Source organism: Argopecten irradians, chromosome 1 (assembly GCF_041381155.1).
Source record: "Argopecten irradians isolate NY chromosome 1, Ai_NY, whole genome shotgun sequence".
NCBI classification, from domain to species: domain Eukaryota; kingdom Metazoa; phylum Mollusca; class Bivalvia; order Pectinida; family Pectinidae; genus Argopecten; species Argopecten irradians.
Window position 1 is genome coordinate 17312143 of NC_091134.1, and position 20365 is coordinate 17332507.

At 33.1% G+C, this 20365-nt stretch overlaps 1 protein-coding gene across 1 annotated transcript in view; it reads left to right on the top strand.

Moving 5' to 3' along the window:
• The first annotated feature begins 624 nt into the window (after nucleotides 1-624).
• Nucleotides 625-20365, top strand: part of LOC138319244 (solute carrier family 2, facilitated glucose transporter member 1-like) — a 28242-nt gene continuing 8501 nt past the window's right edge. The window contains exons 1-9 of the mRNA XM_069262267.1: nucleotides 625-763; nucleotides 16209-16316; nucleotides 16817-17136; nucleotides 17777-17901; nucleotides 18218-18358; nucleotides 18613-18750; nucleotides 19032-19219; nucleotides 19596-19826; nucleotides 20281-20356. Of these exons, the coding sequence (XP_069118368.1) occupies nucleotides 755-763; nucleotides 16209-16316; nucleotides 16817-17136; nucleotides 17777-17901; nucleotides 18218-18358; nucleotides 18613-18750; nucleotides 19032-19219; nucleotides 19596-19826; nucleotides 20281-20356 (1336 nt within the window). The 5' untranslated portion in view covers nucleotides 625-754. The remainder of the gene's footprint in view (nucleotides 764-16208; nucleotides 16317-16816; nucleotides 17137-17776; nucleotides 17902-18217; nucleotides 18359-18612; nucleotides 18751-19031; nucleotides 19220-19595; nucleotides 19827-20280; nucleotides 20357-20365) is intronic.

Consider the following 20365-nt stretch of genomic DNA (forward strand, 5'->3'; position numbering starts at 1 on the left):
CAGATGTCTTATAAACGTTAGTTACAACACAGAAATTACATTTATGTACTGTAAAATATTTGTTGTTTTTATGTCTTGATTCGTGAGTATGGAAAATACGGCACATATAACTTTAAAAGTGAAATACATATGTATACAGAAAAAAGAGTCAATTTATGTGAAGTACATTTGAACATTAGTTTAATGTTCGAGCAACGTATTACGTTATGTCTGATTTACTGATTGTTCATATTCTAGTTGTTTCTTAAATTCGTCACTGTCATTTATGAATGTTCATCTATTTTTGCATACGTTTTCGGTATCGATTTTGAGACATATTTCATGATTTCTGCCCAGTTTTCGTGTGATAAATCGATATACGGTTTGCCAAGGATAATTTTTGCTTGATCAGTTTCGCTCATGTTCGTAAATTTAACATATGTGTAGTTCAAGTCATCAACATGAAGAAATTTGTGAGTTGATGATGTAGGGGTTTGTAAAAAAAACTACATATACACAGAAACATATATACATGATATATTGATGTAGGGGTTTGTAAAAAAAACTACATACACAGAAATATATATACATATTTTTCTGGTATACATGTTTAGCTAAATATAGCCTACGCGAGACGTCACACGTGTGTGTAGAAGGTGTGTCTGTGTTCAACCAATCAGATTTCTCTGTTTTTTCTTTCAAGGTTGATTATACACTGACGGTACCCACGGTCATCATTTTGATTTGATAACACTGAAAATCACGCACAGACAGCATGGCCGAGGTGAGTCTGATACTATTTTTCAATTTTATCATAGTAACTGAACATTTGTGTATGACACTCGACGCACATGGCGCAGTATAGGGAAGGAATATTGTCAATACCATCGAGTGAAGGTCGTTACTTTTCGACCCGCTAATTTGACCGCGCTACGAATGTTTGTATTGTGTTTTGTGATCATTCAGATACACTATTGTCTAATTTATTATCCACATACTTTGGAAATGTGGTTTTGATACCAATGTATATTCACACATTCGGAGAATATCTATGTACAACAGACATTTGTGTATAACATGCATGCTTGTGTGTTGGCTACATGCCGCCATTAGAATACATGTACAACAGGGTTTAGCATGCTACTGTACTGCCACTATACTACTAGTGTGTGTGGTTTGTCGATGAACCGTGACGTAGGCCATGCTACCACTTGTATTGTATAGTCATACACGTGGGACGATGACCAAGTCACACGACTTAACAAAACAGGCCAGATTCAGCTGCATTTTGTACCACGTGTTGGGCCTATGTAAACAGTAGCCAAAATGTTGGTTGTCAGGAAGAGAGTTGGATCCGGAAAGAAAAAAATATACTTTGGTTAATATTTCAAAAACAAATCAATATTACTTAAGCTGCAGAATTTACAATATAGCACAAGAAATATAGATTACCGAATGTATAAACTAAAAATAAAAAATACAAAAAATAACAATGGTTATAAAAATAGAGAGTTATCCCCCTTTTTGTTTTAATTTAATTTGTTACATACTATGATACATCTCTAGCATGTTAATATTTAAGAAAGTAAGAATTTGTTTTAGTAATTGCTACCTACTTCTTCCAATGGTAGATTTAAATACTGTTACTTTTATTACTCTTAGTTGTAACCTAGTTGCAAGGGTAGATAATTCTGTCCCTGGTGTTCCAACAGAACATCATAAACGAAGCCAAAATTTATAGTTTTGTTTTATGCCTTAATACACATAAAATCATTTTCTCCTTACCAATACATGTACTTAGGGTCTATATAGGAAGTACCTGTCCATAAATGATGAGGGGAAACACCAAATGGTTGGCCGCAACGTTAAAGACTTGAATTTGTCTATGATTAGCCTCACTCTCTGACTCTAGGTTGTTTTCCATAAGAACATTAAATGTCTTCCTTATTGGTATATTGTTTCTTTCTCAATTCAAACGTTTGTGCACTGAAAAAAGGATCATATTACAGAGGTTAATATTTCCATAGTTCTATTTACTATCCGTGACTGTCATGTGCTTGTCTCCAGAAGGGTCAATGGTGTAAAACAATGCAGTTGAATGATGAAATAATTGATGATGAATTTGACTTCTGAAAACTGCACATGAACGTGATTCAATGAAGTACCGGTAGCATGTGGGTGTTGACTGTATTACCCTGACTACGTGTATATGGGTGTGTATAATGTTTACACACAAAAGAGGATGGAGTTCCTGTTTAGCACATCAGTAAGTTTGCTATATACTGTACACTGATGTTCAGTTCACCATAATAGAATGGAGTGTATTTTATTTACAACATCATTACCTTAATAGGATGTAAAAACTTTATTATTTTGTCATAAGTTCATTCTTGGAGAGGGTTAGTGTAGGCAAATTTTACATGTTGATCAATGTCTAGACTATGTATCAATATCTTGAAACAATAAATATTGTGAAATTGCTACACATTTCATTTTCTGTGACTTTCTTAAATTCTTATACATAAACCTCATTCAAAACAATTTCATAACATCCTGATGCAAGTGTCCTGGAACATACAACTCAAATAATAACTGATACCATTACAACTCAAGCTCTATTAAAGTTTTTACTATGAATAGATTACTGTTACTTTAAAGTTTTTACTTTTATTGGTTTGTCATATTGGCAGGAACAAACATTACCTTTCATGTTCTCAAAGATGTTGTCAGCCAACTTTTAATATTGGACTGTCATAGCATGTAATATTCTGGTTTTAAAGATCAAAGTGAAAAGATAAGTTTAAACATGTCAATCATATGTACCGAAATGATATACTATTTGTGACATTAAAATCATCACTCAGTTCAGCAGTCATTAAAATTACAGCCCCGGGTTAAAATGTTTCATGTATTTTGAGTTATAATTACTTAGTACCAGAATTCCTTTTATCCGGTATTGGGTTTCAATACCTGGAATTTAAAAAAAAAAAAAAGGCACTACATGACTCTTTAAATCCAAACTTCCATAAATAGAATAGTTTGACACACTAGTACATACTGATACTACCGTATTTTTGCGCGTATAGTGCGCACCCGCGTATAGTGCGCAGGTACGTTTTTGAGTTTCATTTTGGAAAAAAAAATATTTACAAAAAAAAATCTCAGTTTTTGTATCTTCGTTCACAACATTTTGCATTGCCTCCAAACACTTTTGAAGAACAAAATCAAACGGTTCTTATTGTTTATCAGTGCTTAAAACAACCTTCTGTTCATTAAAATTAACTGGCGAGAGGAGTTTGACACGATGATTGACACTTTGTTTACACAACGGCAGGTCTAAGCCTAGTTAGCTTGTGAATTGCCGGTGACACTATAATGAGGATATCAACAACGATGGTTCTACAATCAAATAATTAACCATACCTTGTGTAATTCCAAGTGGTATCAATCAAGTCTATTGTGTATCTGTTCGGCATTTAGATTTAATCATTGTCCAAGATATTAGCTGGAAAGCCGACTGAGTAGGCCAATCAACCACAGGTGGCCGCCATATTTGATTACTGACTGCACGCTTCCGTATTCTCAATTATTTCAATTAGTATTGAAATCAGGATGATATCTTACAGAACCATTTCAAAAGATAGTAATAAGAGTAAATTTTACAGTCATACCATCATTTATAGTGCCGGATTGGTCAGTGTTAATGTAGGAAGGTTTTAGTTTCGTATTTAATTTGCTGGCTCTGCATGTGGGATTACACTCACTTCCGTAAACATTTGCAAGTTCAAAAGTTTTCACATGCTGGAGAAACTTATTTATAAGGTAATCTGTCTAATGTGACGAATTAATTACACACTTATACATCGTTTCAAGCTCCAGGCCATATTCATTTAGCCATTTAGATTTGGAGATACCTTACTGAAGATTCACGATCGTAACATGAATCCGGTCATGAACACACGTGCTCTCAAAACGGACTTTCAAGGAATTAAAGATTAAAACTCAAGAGATGTTTTCCTTTTATATTGAATATATGCATTGACCATTGACTTAAAGATCCAAGTATTTAATCATAATTATTTCACGACAACGTGTACAAAATGTTACTGCATAGCTCGGACCTGCCGGTCGGTGATCATAACCCAGGACCTGGCCATGCCTTGTACCTGCGTATAGTGCGCACCCCCAACTTTTCACTTGATAGATTATGAAAAAAAGTGCGCACTATACGCGCAAAAATACGGTATTATATATGTATAGTGTAAACAAACATGGACCCCCGCCCAGGTCGTGGCTGATCATGATAAATTACATGTAGGTCAAATAGATTCACAGTAAACTTATATAGGTCAGGTGACTTTATAATAAGAACTTTGTATGCAATCTACAGGTAGAATATCATTAATTGTTGGTTTACATTAATAATGTGTCTTTTTGACACCTGGAATTCCAACAGGATTTGTTAATTAATATAGCTTGACCTGATCATGATATGGTTACCATATTTGGAGGCACATGGCTGTACTTTTAAGAATATGAATGGAGACACTTGTACAAAGAATTATTACTTTTATATAAACAGTTGTAGGCTGGCAGTTCATTATCTACTCCATAAATTCTCTTTGTTCAAGCTGAAATGAAAATAAATCAATTATAAAAAATTTGCATTTAGATAAAGCTGCAGATCTTCAAAGACATTATTTTCCAAACATTATTATTTCTAAATCAGCACCCCCCCCCCCCCCCACACACACACACACCTTTCCCATCATGAAAGATGTAGGTGAATCTGCTATGCTGGTTTATATGACATTGCCATATTTACCAATAGTGATGGAGAGAGAAATTCCCACCAGAGACCTATACCTAGTAAGGTGACCTCCACACTGATAAATACATTGTCATTACTAAAGTCACCTTCAGATTGTCTGAGCAAACCAGATCAATATTCTACGATTATTATACAGTCTACCAGCTGCCGGAGCAGCCTGGCATGTTTACAAAGGGCAGATAATTGATTTTGATGAAACAGATAGTGGGAGAAACATTGTTTGATGTGGCTAATTCATAATTAGGTTCTGTTACATCTACTATTAATTAGTATTTTAATGAGAAGTAACGAGATTCACCTTGATGTGTTATAATTCATTAGTAGTCAGGATAATTATAACGATTAGAATTTTTCTGTCAATGTTTCACAGTTGATTATTAACATTAATGACTGGGGTTTCGTGTATCATTATATTATGATTTAGAATATGGTATGTTGGAGATAGGGCTCTGTAACTCAACAAATCATTAAACTTTCCCAAAGATTCTAAGAAAAACATTAATGATATTTTGAATTTAAGAATTCCCTAGACCCACTTAAAGTGCAGGAAATATTGATCAAAATTTACGTAACTTTCAACTTGATCGATCTATTACTGATGTTCTCATTCCTATAATTATACAGATCAATCTGGGGATCCCTGCAATGTTAATGTGAGGTATTATAAATAAAGGCTAAATTCCAAACATCCTTAAAATCTTCAGAATTTTGAAGAACTGATGCAATATTTTGTCATTGTGGCAATTTTTGGCACAGGTCTAAGTCGACTGAAACATATCATTGGCACAGATGAAAAAGATTGGTCTGCTTCAATACATTGAATGGTTTTGAATTAGTTCCATTATTAATTTTACTTATCGTGCAATCAAGATATAATTTGTAACATACTTTAGGTGTCATGTGACTAAATAAAAAATGACCTTCACATTAATATTGTATTGTCTTATGGAATTAATAATTTCCAATTTCAAGATATTTAATTATAGAATCATTTAAGTTTGTGTATCCTTATTCACATCAGCCTGAGAACTTATAACTGGAATAAAGGATTATGTAATTTGAAAAGTTTCCATTCCTCCATACACATGTTCATGTCATATCTAAATCTACAAAATACAGTCTGATGTAATATGTTTCTGATTAATTGCTTGATTAGCTATAATTGTAAGTTTAGTTATAGGATCGTGTAATCGTACAGAGATCAAACTTGTTAAATGTATCCAGGGTGATTTACAGACATATTCTGAATTAAATTAGAATTGAACAGGATCAGAATTAGATTTCTCAGTGTAAAAAGAAAACATGGACTAAATACAGCTACATGAGCCTAAATTTATAGTCATTCAATAATGATATAGGATACTATCTACACAATCTGCTAAAACATTTATACTCATTACTGTATAAGAACTTTATTACTTCAAGTAGATTTTAGCTTAAATTATGAATACATTCAATTAGCTTGCAACTTGATATTTTAAAGGGGACCATAATTTTGCTTTTTCTGTCCCAATCATTTGATATTAATATGGATTCTTCATTTTTTCTGATAAGTTCTGAATATAACCATAATTTGTCTTCAAATACTGTAGAAATTTGAATAATATTTCACAACCTTTTCTTTGAAAAGTTTTGAAAAAATTTGCAGGACTAGATTATTTAGATTATTTAAATGGAATATGTATAACCTTCATATCTGTACATGTAATGACAATAAATTAAATACTTTATGTAATTATTCGACTTAGCACTGTGGTACTAAGTTGTATTAATATACTGGGCTATAGTACATGTACTACTGACCTGAATTGAGGCGTACTACTACTTCGCGGTGTAGTAGACACTCAAGGATATTTGTAGTCAGCGACCCGTTAGTAAATAAATCAATGGATAAGATTGTCCACCTAGTATTTTACGACCTTGTGTTCAAAATATGCAGTGTTTTGTATTTCTTCTTGGTCCTGTTTCTTAACCTGTAACTCTAATAGGCATTTTTGGCGTTATTGAAATTTGTTTCTTTTATATTTATCTTAAACCTTAAGCTTTGAAAATGAAAAAGATTTCAAAACATAAAAAAACATTTTCGCTAGATCATAGCGAAGCATTAATATAACATATTGTGCTGTTCAACGTATATATTGAAATGAAATATTTGTTGTCAAAGGTATGTAATAAAAACAAATGCATTTATTCTCAAAGATGACTATGCTTTTTATAGGTATTTTTGCAGAAGTCCAATACAACAAAACCCTATGTGTATAGCATATTAAGGTCCAATGTCTATGACAGTATGACCTACACAACATGCAGATTATAACTTAAGCTATAATTTTATTGAAGTTAAAAGGTAAGGCACTTAACCCAAACAAAAGTTGTTTTTTGATATGCTGAAACTTGTTCTGTGAAAGTATGAGGCCTCTACAACCTACCTATAGCAAACAGTCCTTAATTATATTCACCTTAGGTCTATGAAAGTCCCATCTGTCTCTGATTTGTTTATGATGTAAACAAACTAGCCATGTGTGTCATGTCCACAACAAATGAGTAATGTCAAATATAAAGACACATGAGTATGTGTTTATATATATTTTTTTATAGAAAATGTGAATAAAGGAGAGTCTGTGGCAGTTATATCCAGAATTTATGGCATTGTCAAGAAAAAACTACTTGGAGTCAAGAATATTTCTTTAAACATGATACTGATTATTTTTTACATGACCTTAAGATACTTACTACATTTGTATTAGTGTCTGTGAGACGCAAACAAACCTTCGCTTAAAACAAACATACACACTATCAGGAGGAGACAAATATACCACAGTCTCCCAAAATATACACACAATCACAAGGATACAAACATACAACAGTCTCCCAAAACACACACACTATCACAAGGATACAAACATACCACAGTCTCCCAAAAGACACACACTATCACAAGGATACAAACATACCACAGTCTCCCAAAACATACACACTATCACAAGGATACTAACCTACCACAGTCTCCCAAAACACACACACTATTACAAGGATACAAACATACCACAGTCTCCCAAAACACACACACTATTACAAGGAGACAAACAAACCAGAGTCTCCCAAAACACACACACTATTACAAGGATACAAACATACCACAGTCTCCCAAAACACACACACTATCACAAGGATACAAACATACCACAGTCTCCCAAAACACACACACTATTACAAGGAGACAAACAAACCAGAGTCTCCCAAAACATACCAGTCTATCAAAACACACACACTATCACAAGGAGACAAATATACCAGTCTCCCAAAATAAACTACCAGTGTATTACTGTATTCTCTTTTATAATTTGGAGATAGAATCTTTTTTTTTTTTTTTTTACATTTGCCCTCTGTAGATCTATAGTAATTGGCTGAAAAATAATGTGTTAAGGAATTCAGATTCAGTGGAAATATGATTGTTAACTGATACCAATCATGTTACAGTCCCAACTCATTTACAATCTCGAAATTTATCGGACCAACGAAAATAATTCGACTCATCTGGAGTTTGAACCAAATGTAATGTCATTATAGGTTTTATCAGAACTTGGTTTTTAACAGTCTTTATCTTATGACTTTTACAGCCGGGTACGTGCATATTACCATGATCAGCATATTATCATGATTTTCCAACTTATAAGGTTTGTACTAAATCATTTTAATTAAATGTTTATGGATTTTTTTTATAAATGCAAAAACTTGAATTACGATGATATGATCATTATGATAATAGGCATGCACCCTGATTTCCCGTAGGTGGTATACTGACCACAGTGTATTTAATGATGTGCATGAACAACAAAGCATGACACATTAAACTGATCTTCATTAAGAAAAAACGAAAAGCATTGCATCATATTGATTTTGTGATTCAGCAATAGAGAGCTTTATTATTGATGAAGTACAGGTGATACAATGCTGTGCCATGTGTTAGGGACTTGATCTGTTGCGTCATCTAGTATGTCTGTTCTGTATTTGTATATTTATCACACTTCACATCTAAATACCATGGAAACACTGACTTCATTTGTACGGTCATATTTCCAAAGGATATGCATGAAAACAATATTGAGAACAGAGAATGTATCAGGGAATTTCACCTTTATAGATTGTATTCATTCAGATTAACACCTAATCTCAATTATTTTGATACACAATCCCTTATACATTTTACCTTTTATTTACACAAGTTACTTCCCTTTATTTCAATGAGTTATCTCCCATAGCATTAAATTCTAACTGGTATGATGATCTGTGTTACTTATTTATTTGAAGTTATGCAATTCATTTTTATATCCTTATGTGAAATTCAGATTTTTATTACCAAGCTGTTTTTATATTGCCAACAGACCTGAATGTACTGACATCAGACTTTCAGTTTTAACTGTGTACATCATATGTACTGGTTCACACTGCTTTTCCTGTACATAAATATCGCAAAAGAACTTAAACTATTTAGTAAGGTTTCATTTGACACTTTTGAGGGACACATGAGTGAAAATTTTTAGCTCTGAAGTCTAAATGAATCTTTTGTCAAATGAGATAATATTTTGATTGAATATAATGTTAAGGAGTTGCTTTTAATGATGTTTTGATATTTAGCACATTAAATTGAAGATATTTTATTTACATACTTATAAGTTCTTGTGTATATACATAAGGTCAAGATGACATAATTATTTACACAGCGTCTTCAGTACTCTCATAATTTAATTCTTGTACTTAGAATTATCTTTAATTTGTTAAAAGTTTAATTGGACCTCGGTCATGCAGGGCCTTTTAATTATTTGAAGATATCTCTACTTTTAACAATTAATATGTACATATTCTATATGTTTCATTTTGTAATTAAAAGATAGGTTATCAAGTCCTGACAGGAATCAAAAGTTAGAGATAGTGATAAAAATCAAAATCAAACCTTTTGACATTTTGCTCTTAATAACAAATACATACCATTATAGGTATATATATGTTTAGGTTTTTTTTGTACCGGATATTAAAGTTCAGATTTATAATACTATCTGTTTGGAATTTTTTTTTTTTTTTTTTTGTAGAGAGCAACACCTGCATCAGTATTTAGTATGAGTATTAGTGTCGTAACGACTCGTTAAAAGTGATTTGTGTTGTTGGTGTACAGTATTATTGATTTATCATGGTATTATGTGGGTTCCTTTTATTGTTCGAAACAAATAATAAGTTACAATGACAGCTAATTTTGCTATAGCTGACGTATGTGATCAGAAATATGTAAAACCTGGTAAGTGTTTTAGTGTACTTTGATCAAAATATGTTATATCATTAAAATTATCCTGGTCTGAAAGTACTATTTCATCCTTAATAAATGAGTCCAACATATACATTTAGTACAAGAGATTATTTTTATGCTTTAATTAAAAAGTATGAAACCTTATCATCTTTAATTTTAAAAGCATGAAAGACCCGGAAATTTAAGTATGAAAAATAATTCACTGTACAATTGGAAGCAATAACAAATGTTTTACTACATGTAGTTTGTGGCTTTGACATTTTAGTGTGATGTATGGAGTACTGGATCTAGAGCCGCTATTTTACTGGAGATGTTGCCTGCAGACTTTCACGTTGTTGATTCTTTGAAACTCAATCACACATTTAACAATAATGACTTCATGGGAACAGAAATAAATTGTGTTTCGCATAACAGATCTGGTTAAACATGAACCCTATCAAGTTTACATGTCGTTCATTAAACACCCCGTAGGCAGATCTAACAAATGTGATACATTAAATAATGTGCTGTGTAAGTTCAGTGATAGATGATGCACTTTTGGTTACCCAGCATTAGCTAATGGATTGATGGTGGTTGTACACTGTATATGAATGGCCTTTTGATATTGACTAGAAAAAGCTGTAGTAGTTTCTGATAAAGAACTAGTTAATTACCATCGCTCCCCATCTGGTTTGATCAAATTAGTTTAATGTTATGTAATCTCGCTTCTCAGGGGATATCATTCAATGTTTTGTATCAATGTGCCAAAGAAGAAAAAAAAAACAACAATATTTCCTCTAGATAATCAACTCTTTTTATTAGGACAGTCTTTGACTGTTTGAATGTTGTGAAATGGAGAATCATGATTTTGGTTAATTTGCATAAAATATTATGTAAATATTCAGGATTCTTTTGGAGATGGCTCACATTTACAAAGAAAAGGAGAGATAATCTAGCATATAAGTATTCACAAAAAAATTGTATTGAAAATTATATCCTCTTTCAATAAATCAAATTATTCAATTAAAACAGTGATTTTAGAAATTTTCTGTAACATAAATTTGTAACCTGGATAACATATTCATGTAAATTATCAAAAGAAGCGTGTAATCCATTGACTTTATCATTCATGATGCATGTAAATGTCTTAATTAACTTGTCAGACTCAACTTGTCAGCAAATTATTCTAAGTGTGCAAAATATTTGCTGAAATAATTCATTAAAGGCCCACTAGCTTTCGGGAGCAAAACATAAAGGTTTCTTAAAAAACATTAATAACATCAGAAAATATATACCGAAGGCCTAAGATGAGGTTACAACATAAAACATTTGCAAGATTTTCTGCATAATATATGATAACCGTGGAGAGCAATTTCGCTGTTTTGCCGTCTGACGTAGTGATAATCAGCTATAGCTACCGCTCGGTATTTAGGACGACGGTGGGAAACATAAGACGACCCGCGTTATGAAAATTAACATTTTATTTATTTTAATCAAATTGTTTAGAAGGTAATGATATGTGTAGTATTAACGGTAAGTAAATAACTTTTGCGACTCTACAAAATTACCAATCTCGTTTTATATTCCCATCTTAAAGATAAAAAGCCGTTTCGGAAAAGTAGTGGGCCTTTAAGTCAAATACGGTAGAGTTGTAGTCGTCTACATGAAGCCGTAGCAGATACATGTGACTGTGTATACTGTAGGTAAGGAACAGACATTTTTTCACCTGTCCACAGGTGTATAAACCTCAAAGCTAATTAATTAAATTCTCACAAGTTGTGCACAGTTTAGTGCTGTATACACATATAGATTGTAGTGTGGAGGGAAAAGGTAGAACTTTATATCAGATATATATGTACATGATTAATGTTACATAGACTAGGGACAAACTATAAATAAAATAGTAAAATATCAGACTTGCATAACAATGATTAATCCTACTTGAAGTATTCAACAATTTGACAAGTTTACCCCTCCCTTTCTCCGCTCTCTCAATGCATCGTCTATGACAATTTACCCCCACCCCTACACATCCTCTTTTAAAGTAAGTTTACCCCCATCCCTCACCCAGCCTCCCTCTTGATGGAATGTTTATGACAAGTTAATCCCCACCCCCACCCCCACCCCATCACCTACAACTTCCCCATACTACCCAACCTCCTCCCTGGATTAACCAAATATACATACTCTGAAAGTGTTCCATATAGGAGAGAGTTGCAGATAAGGCAACAGAACACATGATTACATCAGATAGGACGATTGGCAGCCTGAGGGACATGTACTTTACTATACCAGGTACCTAGATACCAGGTACACATTTCACTCGAGTCATAGGGTGCATTACCTGTTACCAATACACGTTGTATTAGAGATTCAACTATAATGAATTCGCTAGAGAGGTTAATTAAAATTTTATTAAAAATACATAATTATAGGGAGCTCGTTTAAGGCCAGACGGTTTATATGAATTAGTTACCTCCAGTTGAACAAATTGTTGGTAAATACCTTCCATGTATTGCAATTAATGTTATTATGTTGAGACTCGTATGCAGGTTATATAAATGTGTGGGCAAATGTATATTTTCTTAACAAATGAAGGCCTTGGTAGTCGTGACGTTAAAGGACATTGATATGATATTACCCATAAAGTTACCTAAACATGATGACAAAAAATGTAAAGAATTAAAATTCCATGAGATTCCATTTTGAGCTATCTGAAATCTAACACCAACTCAATTTGAAAAGCTAATTTGAAAAGTATAATTTGATACAGGTGCCTGCTTCTTGCGTAATGTATTGATAAAAGCAAATTGCACTGACGTCATGTTGAAGGTGTGTCTGTCTGTCCAATCAGATCGTTCCAACTGTACACACCCCCATTGGCCATTGACCCAGGATGCACTTAGGTGACGTGGAAAATCAATCATACACACACATGTTACACTTAGTTTGAACTGTCGTCCTATATAAACGGTAGTCATTGATCTGTTTGTAGACTATGTGCTCCATTCAATAAATAATTCTGATGAAACTGTATTGATCTTGGTCTTGAGAGCGGTGATCTTTTGTTGTGAGCTTTCATACACTATAGTGTACTATAACATGAACTGTATGAGGTTTGTACTTTCACGGTTTGTGACTTCGTAATTTCTTCTTGTCTAGAAATGTTTGTTTTTACAATAGCTTATTGGAACAGTACTTAAGACTCATAAATGTTTAAAACATGATATCGTTTACTGTTTTTATGTTCTTATGATTAGTAACAGTTCTACACAAGAGACATTTTACCTACAAGGTAATAGCCAGAGTTAGGCAGTAGACAGGCTGGAGGCTTCCATTGACTCGGGGAAAGTAAATTGACTCTTGACCTGTAAACTTTGACCAATCATAAATTAATCATGGTCAAAGAGTATAGATTGTTCAAACTTTATTCACAACATCAAAGCAATACAATTAAGAAAGTTTAAAATCATTTAATATGAATACACATGTATTTGCAGTAAAAAAAGATGAATTGTTAATCAGTATTCAAGGACCTGAAGTTTTATTAAAAATTCTGTGAAATGGCAATGTCAATCCAGATCTGTGCAGTATATATGTCTTTTATGATGCAAACTTGATTTAGTCATTGTTCATTGTATAAGCATAAATATTTTTTGAGTGATGCTCTGCTTTGAAATTTTAAAATCAAGTTTCTGAAATTCAATAAAGTTGAGACCTACATGTATTAGCTATTTTCTTCTCCATTGAAGTGAAATGTCGTCCTCAGTTTTTTGCTGACCTGTGTACTTATGTTAATTTAGTGTCGCTTCTATATAAAATTTAAATTGAAAAGATGACTAGAACAGGTACTTAAGGTCCTAAGCTGATCATGGTCTGATAACGACTAGAAGATCGAGTCGACTATTCATATACAATTATTAATCACATCCGTGAAAAGTTTTGGAAATTCGGGCATACAACTGGTATACTAAAAAAAATGATAGAATTCTTCACTGAAAAGCGTCCCAGTTATCACAGGATCTTAGGAATTTATATTTTATATTGCTCTATAAAGAAGGAAAGAATTGAAATCTATTCTTAATGATAAAAAAATTGGGGCCACCAGAAGGGTAACATATGTTTAATGGAAGTTTCTGTACAAGTTACACATATTGAATCCACACAAGATGTGGCCAGATTGATATTTAAATGTAATGAAAATGTCTTTTGGGTATTAGAGCTTCTTATACATGTAGCCAAGGTAGTCGTCATAAAAAACCTTCAATCATGAAGAGAATCATTTAGATTTTCGTAAACGTAAATTTATCCTTGAAAGTTATTGCCACATATTCAAATCTTGTCTTTACCATTGAAAAATTGATCTGCATATAATATGTACTTATAATTTTATAAGTATTCTAGCTTACTCTGTTCGCATATTTTCGCATTTTAATACATTTAGATCGGTTAAATCAAATCATTGGTTTGATGGGGGTAGGAGGCATTCTTATACCTCTATTAAAGTACCCGTAATCCTGGTAAAAACCAGTGTCAGAAATGTACGTATCATATATGGACATTAATGACAGTGTAAAATATGGTCTGGGTTACGTAAACCTTGATATATATATATGTATGAACATCCTTCTATGTTTTACATGTATATGAACACAGGTTTACGACACGCCAAAAAAAAAAATACTAAAAATATTTTTAGTATTTTAATTTTTTTGTGCGTCGTAAACCTGTGATATTAATGCTTCAAAAGTTCCTTCCACATGTATTTTTTTATCAAAGGGCATCATTATGTTTACAGAGTATCACAAAATCAGATGTATGGTATTGTTTTGGCTGTTATGAACCCAATTCTAATCATCAAAAGTGTAGTCAAAATTCCTAAAGTTTATTTATTTAATACTTCCAAATATGACCATCATACCTTACTATGTTAATTTAATACTTTTAATTATGGCCATCTTACAATATGACCATCTTACATTAGTATATATTAATTTGATACTTCTAAATATGGCCATCTTAAATTACTACTGCAATTTCTTCCAGAAAATCGGAAATATACAGCAGGCTTCATGCTATAGATACAAATAACAAAATCTATCCATGTGACAGTAGTAGCTCCTGTTTATCCCTAAACACATTCAGTAAAGTCCTGGTACTAAACCAGTAGTTCACTAACACCTATAGTAAACACTCATGAAAAGCCAGCTATTGATAAAAGGTCACACGGTTATGGACAAACTTTCCCATGGTATGATGTAACACTTTCACAAACAAACCTTTCTGACATTTCAGAACGCTCTTTGTTTAGAATGCCACAGGAGATTTCGGTTTACCGTAGTAATGCTGTGTGTAGAATGAGACCATGAACTGTCGAGGATAAAACAGTGTCTGGATCATGGTTAGAAATGCAATAAAAAGAGGATTAGATAGGTGTAAATGCTGCAGTGTTCATACTTGCATTTAATTTATTAGATCTGACATGCATCTTTTAACCCCTTTGAATTACAAAATTTGAAGGAAAAAGTTTCATGGGATTGTTTAAAACTGTTCTGTCCAAAAACTTCTAAAAGCCTGCTTAGTTTATGATAAATTGATAATGTATGTTCTGTGATCATAGAGTATTTACTTACTATTTAAGTAATGAGTGGTCTGCAACCTTAGTAAGAAATATTATTTGGGTAAGAAAATCTTTGCATTAGATGTTGTTTCTTTCCTTGTTCAATTGGAAAGATAGTAAATCCATTATAGATCATAAAGCACAGAATGATTAATTTTAACTAAAATCACCATCGTGTGAGGGGGATAGATGGAACTAAATATCCAAGTGAGTGGAACATGTGTCATGGGCCTTTTCTTTATTCAGCATTTCATTATCATAAAGTGACAATTATTGAGTCGCTTTATGGGTATACATACTCTTTGGATACTTTGCATGGTCTGAAATACGTTTCCCTGGGTATTCATGTCTTTGACACCATTCCTTGGTTCTTACAAGAATGTTAATCGAAGAAGTCCAATTAATGTCCTACATCTATGGAAAATTTCAAAAATACCTACTTGGTATGAATCAATTTTATGTTTTAATTTCTAAGACAGTTTGTTTTTGTTTTACAGCGAGAAGCAAAGATGACCTTGAAGCTACTGATGAGTATATTCTTCACAGTATTTGGAAACAGTTTTTTATACGGGTACAACATAGGAGATGTGAACAACCCTGCTCCAGTAAGTACCACAACATATGTTATTTAGCATGCAAAGAAAGCTATTACCTGGGAATCTAAATAAGTTACCGAAAGAGGACCTTAGTAACACAAAGATTCTGTTAAGTCGTTGAAACCATGTAGGTAACCATGTTCCAATAAAAATACCACAGAAACCAACAGGGGGTCTTATTGGAAGGTTACTTCATTTACCACCAGGTCGTTACCATAGAAACCAAATGGTAATATAATAGAGATATTTAGGTCGGTTTACCAAGTGGTCAAGACTCTTGCATAATGGGGAGATTGGAATTGATCTTGTGAAAGGTTTCTTTGGGTTGTACTTGGAAGTTTTTAGAATATGGTTAAGGTTAACAAAAAAAAAGGAAATAAATACAAATAAAAAAAAAATTGTTAATTTACTGTTTCGTTGACTTGAATGTTCACTAATGAAATTAATTACATAAAAAGTATGATTTAGCAAATAACATAATTCTTAATTTTAAAAATTCCATCTTGCAGGTTATACGTGAGTTTTACGCTAGGGTACTCTTAGAAAGAAAAGGATTTTTCCCTCTGGCAGAGCTCTCACCTAATGAGTCTGCGACTTTTATTGCCGACCTTGCCAGCAAAGGGCCAGAATATGGTGCTAACAGTTCATCTGGAGGCATGGCCGCTATGTCCAACATGAGTTTAGAACAAATAGAAATGCAGATTATAAAGAAGATGGTAGACAATGAACCAGTCATTGAGATCCTGTGGTCCGTCACTGTTGCTATTTTTGTCTTGTTTGGAATGATTGGAGCTTTTGTGTCCGGAAGTGTGGCAGATCATTTTGGCAGGTAAGCTCAGGATACTGTAGGGAAAACAGCTTCTTATTAGGATTGAAATCTGACAACAATTATTACAAAAGGTCAATCCTGTATCTTTGTCCGTGCAAGTCTTCAGCATCTGCCAAAAACATTGAAGCAAATTATCAAGCAAATTATCAAAATAAATCTTGGCAAACTATTTTGAACTTTGAAGAAATATTGATGGAATATGGAGGATACCTACATTACCTAAAGTCAATGCTTAGTGCACTGGTGTTTTTAAAAGTTTTGTAACCTTGATGTTAAGGTGAAATAAATACTGGGTTTTACAGTGCCATTGGAATTATTTTACATTGTAATTTAAAATAGAGGTAAATACAACCATGGCCATTTCCAAAGGGAGATTATAATTTAGTTCACATTACAAGTCTAGTTAATGATTTGAATTTACCTGAAATATAAAAGCAAAAGGACAGTAAAGTCTAAGAAAAAAATCTAACAAAATGGCTTCATACAATCAATTTCATTTAATTTCAGTTAATTTTGATTAATTTCATGAAAAAGCATAATCCATATGTGTAATTTCTCTGAAAGGTGAAAATGGGATCTTTTATCCTTTCGGAATATGATGTAATATATATACTTACCTTATTTTTCCAATGGCGTACAGGAAGAAGGGTATGTTGCTGATCACTGTGATTATGTTCCTGGCGGCACTCTTTGGTGGAATCCCGATTATTGCTGGATCATTTGAGATGTTGATCGTTCACAGAGCCCTTGTTGGGCTTCATTGTGGTAAGAGAACTTTGATTTAAGATTTTATGCCCTTGCCCCATGAACTCCAGATAAGAATTTTCAAGTTAATGTTTTATTGCTGATTATCCTACATGGTACAATTTGGCACATTTAACGAAAATCAAGCATTTACTGTAATTTGATAAGAATTTTTTGTAACCATGTTTTCACAGAGAGAAAAAATTTAATAACATAAATTTCAAATTTAGCTTCTTTCTATAACAATTATCATATTCAAATGATGTGGAATAAAGTTTGTGGTGATACAAAACAGTTGTTTCTTGGAAAGTAAACGTGTATGTTGAACATTTTGAAGGTATCAATATAAGTTTGGCATCAATGTACCTGGCCGAGATCTCTCCCCGCAGTATCCGTGGCGCTGTGGGCACCTGTCATCAGCTTTTTATCACGGTTGGAATCTTATGGAGTAACATCATGGGAGTGTCCAAGCTCTGTGGTAGGTATACACAGTCTTCTAGTGAGGGGCAATGTGCTATCAAATATCATTTATATCTAGGTATTTCAGGAAAAGTGTCACAACATGTGTTCTTGATAATCATTGTGAGGTGATGTAATGAGAATATGATCAAAAAGAATGTTTTGAAAATTCTTCTCATAGAAAATACTTGCCAGAAATTGTATTCCTCTCAGAACTTGGATATGTAATTTGCAGAAACTTGAATTTATACCTGACTATTCTGTATATTCCAGGTACTGCTGATTTATGGCCGTTGGTGTTCGTTTTCAATGCCATTCCTTCATTTGTCTGTCTTGTTGGACTGCCTTTCTGCCCGGAAAGTCCCCGTTACATGTTGATTAAGCAAGGCAAGGAACAGGAAGCAAGAGATGGTGAGATTATTAATATCTTCTGTTGTGCAAGTACAAGGGAGATAACTCTTATACAAGTGAGACAACCTTAGTACAAGGGAGATAACTGTAGTACAAGGGAGATGAAGATAACTTTTTATTTGCCATCTTTCAAATTTAGACATGTTCATCTTTATCTATACTGAATTCTAGTTACAAATAAAGATGTGATTTGTCAATATACATTTAACTGCAGGTTTAAGGTTATGCAGTATGAATCATCCATTATAAAAGATAAATCAGTTTGCCTGTTTTGTTACCAGCCCTGAAGAGCTTGCGAGGCTATTCAGATGTAGAGGAGGAGATAGATGAGATGAAGGTTGAGGCTCGTAAGAGTCAGAGTGTGGAGAGCTTCTCTATCAAGAAACTGCTGACTACCCCCGACCTGAGAATCCCAGTCATCATGGCCTGTGTATTACAGATCTCACAACAGTGGTCTGGTATCAATGCTGTAAGTCAGAGTTAAGATAGTCGATACCTAGGAGAGGATGGCATATTGTCTGTATCATGACCAATAACATTATGTTTACCAATTTTCTTTGAAAAGGAGAGTGAAAAATATTTTCTACTGATGGTTGTTGAATCTAGATTTAGTGTCAATATTGATGCTTCATGCAGGTTTTTATGGAAACAAGTGAATTTTTTTATCTGTTTAATAAAGTAAAATTTATTTCCTGCAAATAGAGATTGTATGTCATAACATTTGTTTTAGCTGATAATAAACCTTCAATAGCTTCATGTACAAGTACCCTTGCATATTGACCATGACGATTAATTGGTGCATCATAATCAGCAATCTATATAAATATGATTGTCTCCCTTTGTAGGTAATGTCCTTCTCGAGCTTTATGTACAAGAACGCGGGTGTACCAACAAATGTCATTGAATGGGTAGTATGTGGTACCTCCACAATCAATGTTCTCACCACCATCGTGGCCGTACCTCTGATGGAGAAACTCGGACGTCGTCCACTAATGATTTACCCTATGATGGGAATGGCCTTGTCATTCATCGTCCTAACAATCTTCCACAATCTCCAGAATGATCCCAACCTTGTTGTAAGTTCTTTGTTTAAATACGACTTATGAGATGTGCTAAAGCCAAACATCGGTTTAAGACTGTTCCTGTTTCAAAAAGTATAAAATTTGCAGTTTTGAGGCTATGCATGTGTTAAGAGTATTAACATATGTTTTCATACATCAATTCGTAATTTTTAAAAGACAAATCTGAAACTTTTGTTTGCTGCTCATTAAGATATGATGATACAAGTTAGTTTAAAAATTCTTTATGGCAATTCAAACATCAAAAGTCTGATCAAATAATTTTTGAAATAATAATAAATATCAACCATCAATCAAATAAAAGTTGATTTTGTCAACTTGACACTTGTCGCTTGACATCACAGTTTTTTTTTTTGGAGGTTGGGAGATTATGTAAGCAGATTTTACTACTTTGAATGCTACCATTATATACTACTGCTATAACCTAATATTTCTTTACCAATATTTGCAGGATAACCATGCGACATTTGCCTATGTAGGTATCGCAGCTATGCACACCTACGTTATTGGTTTTGCTCTCGGTTTGGGTAAGTAAA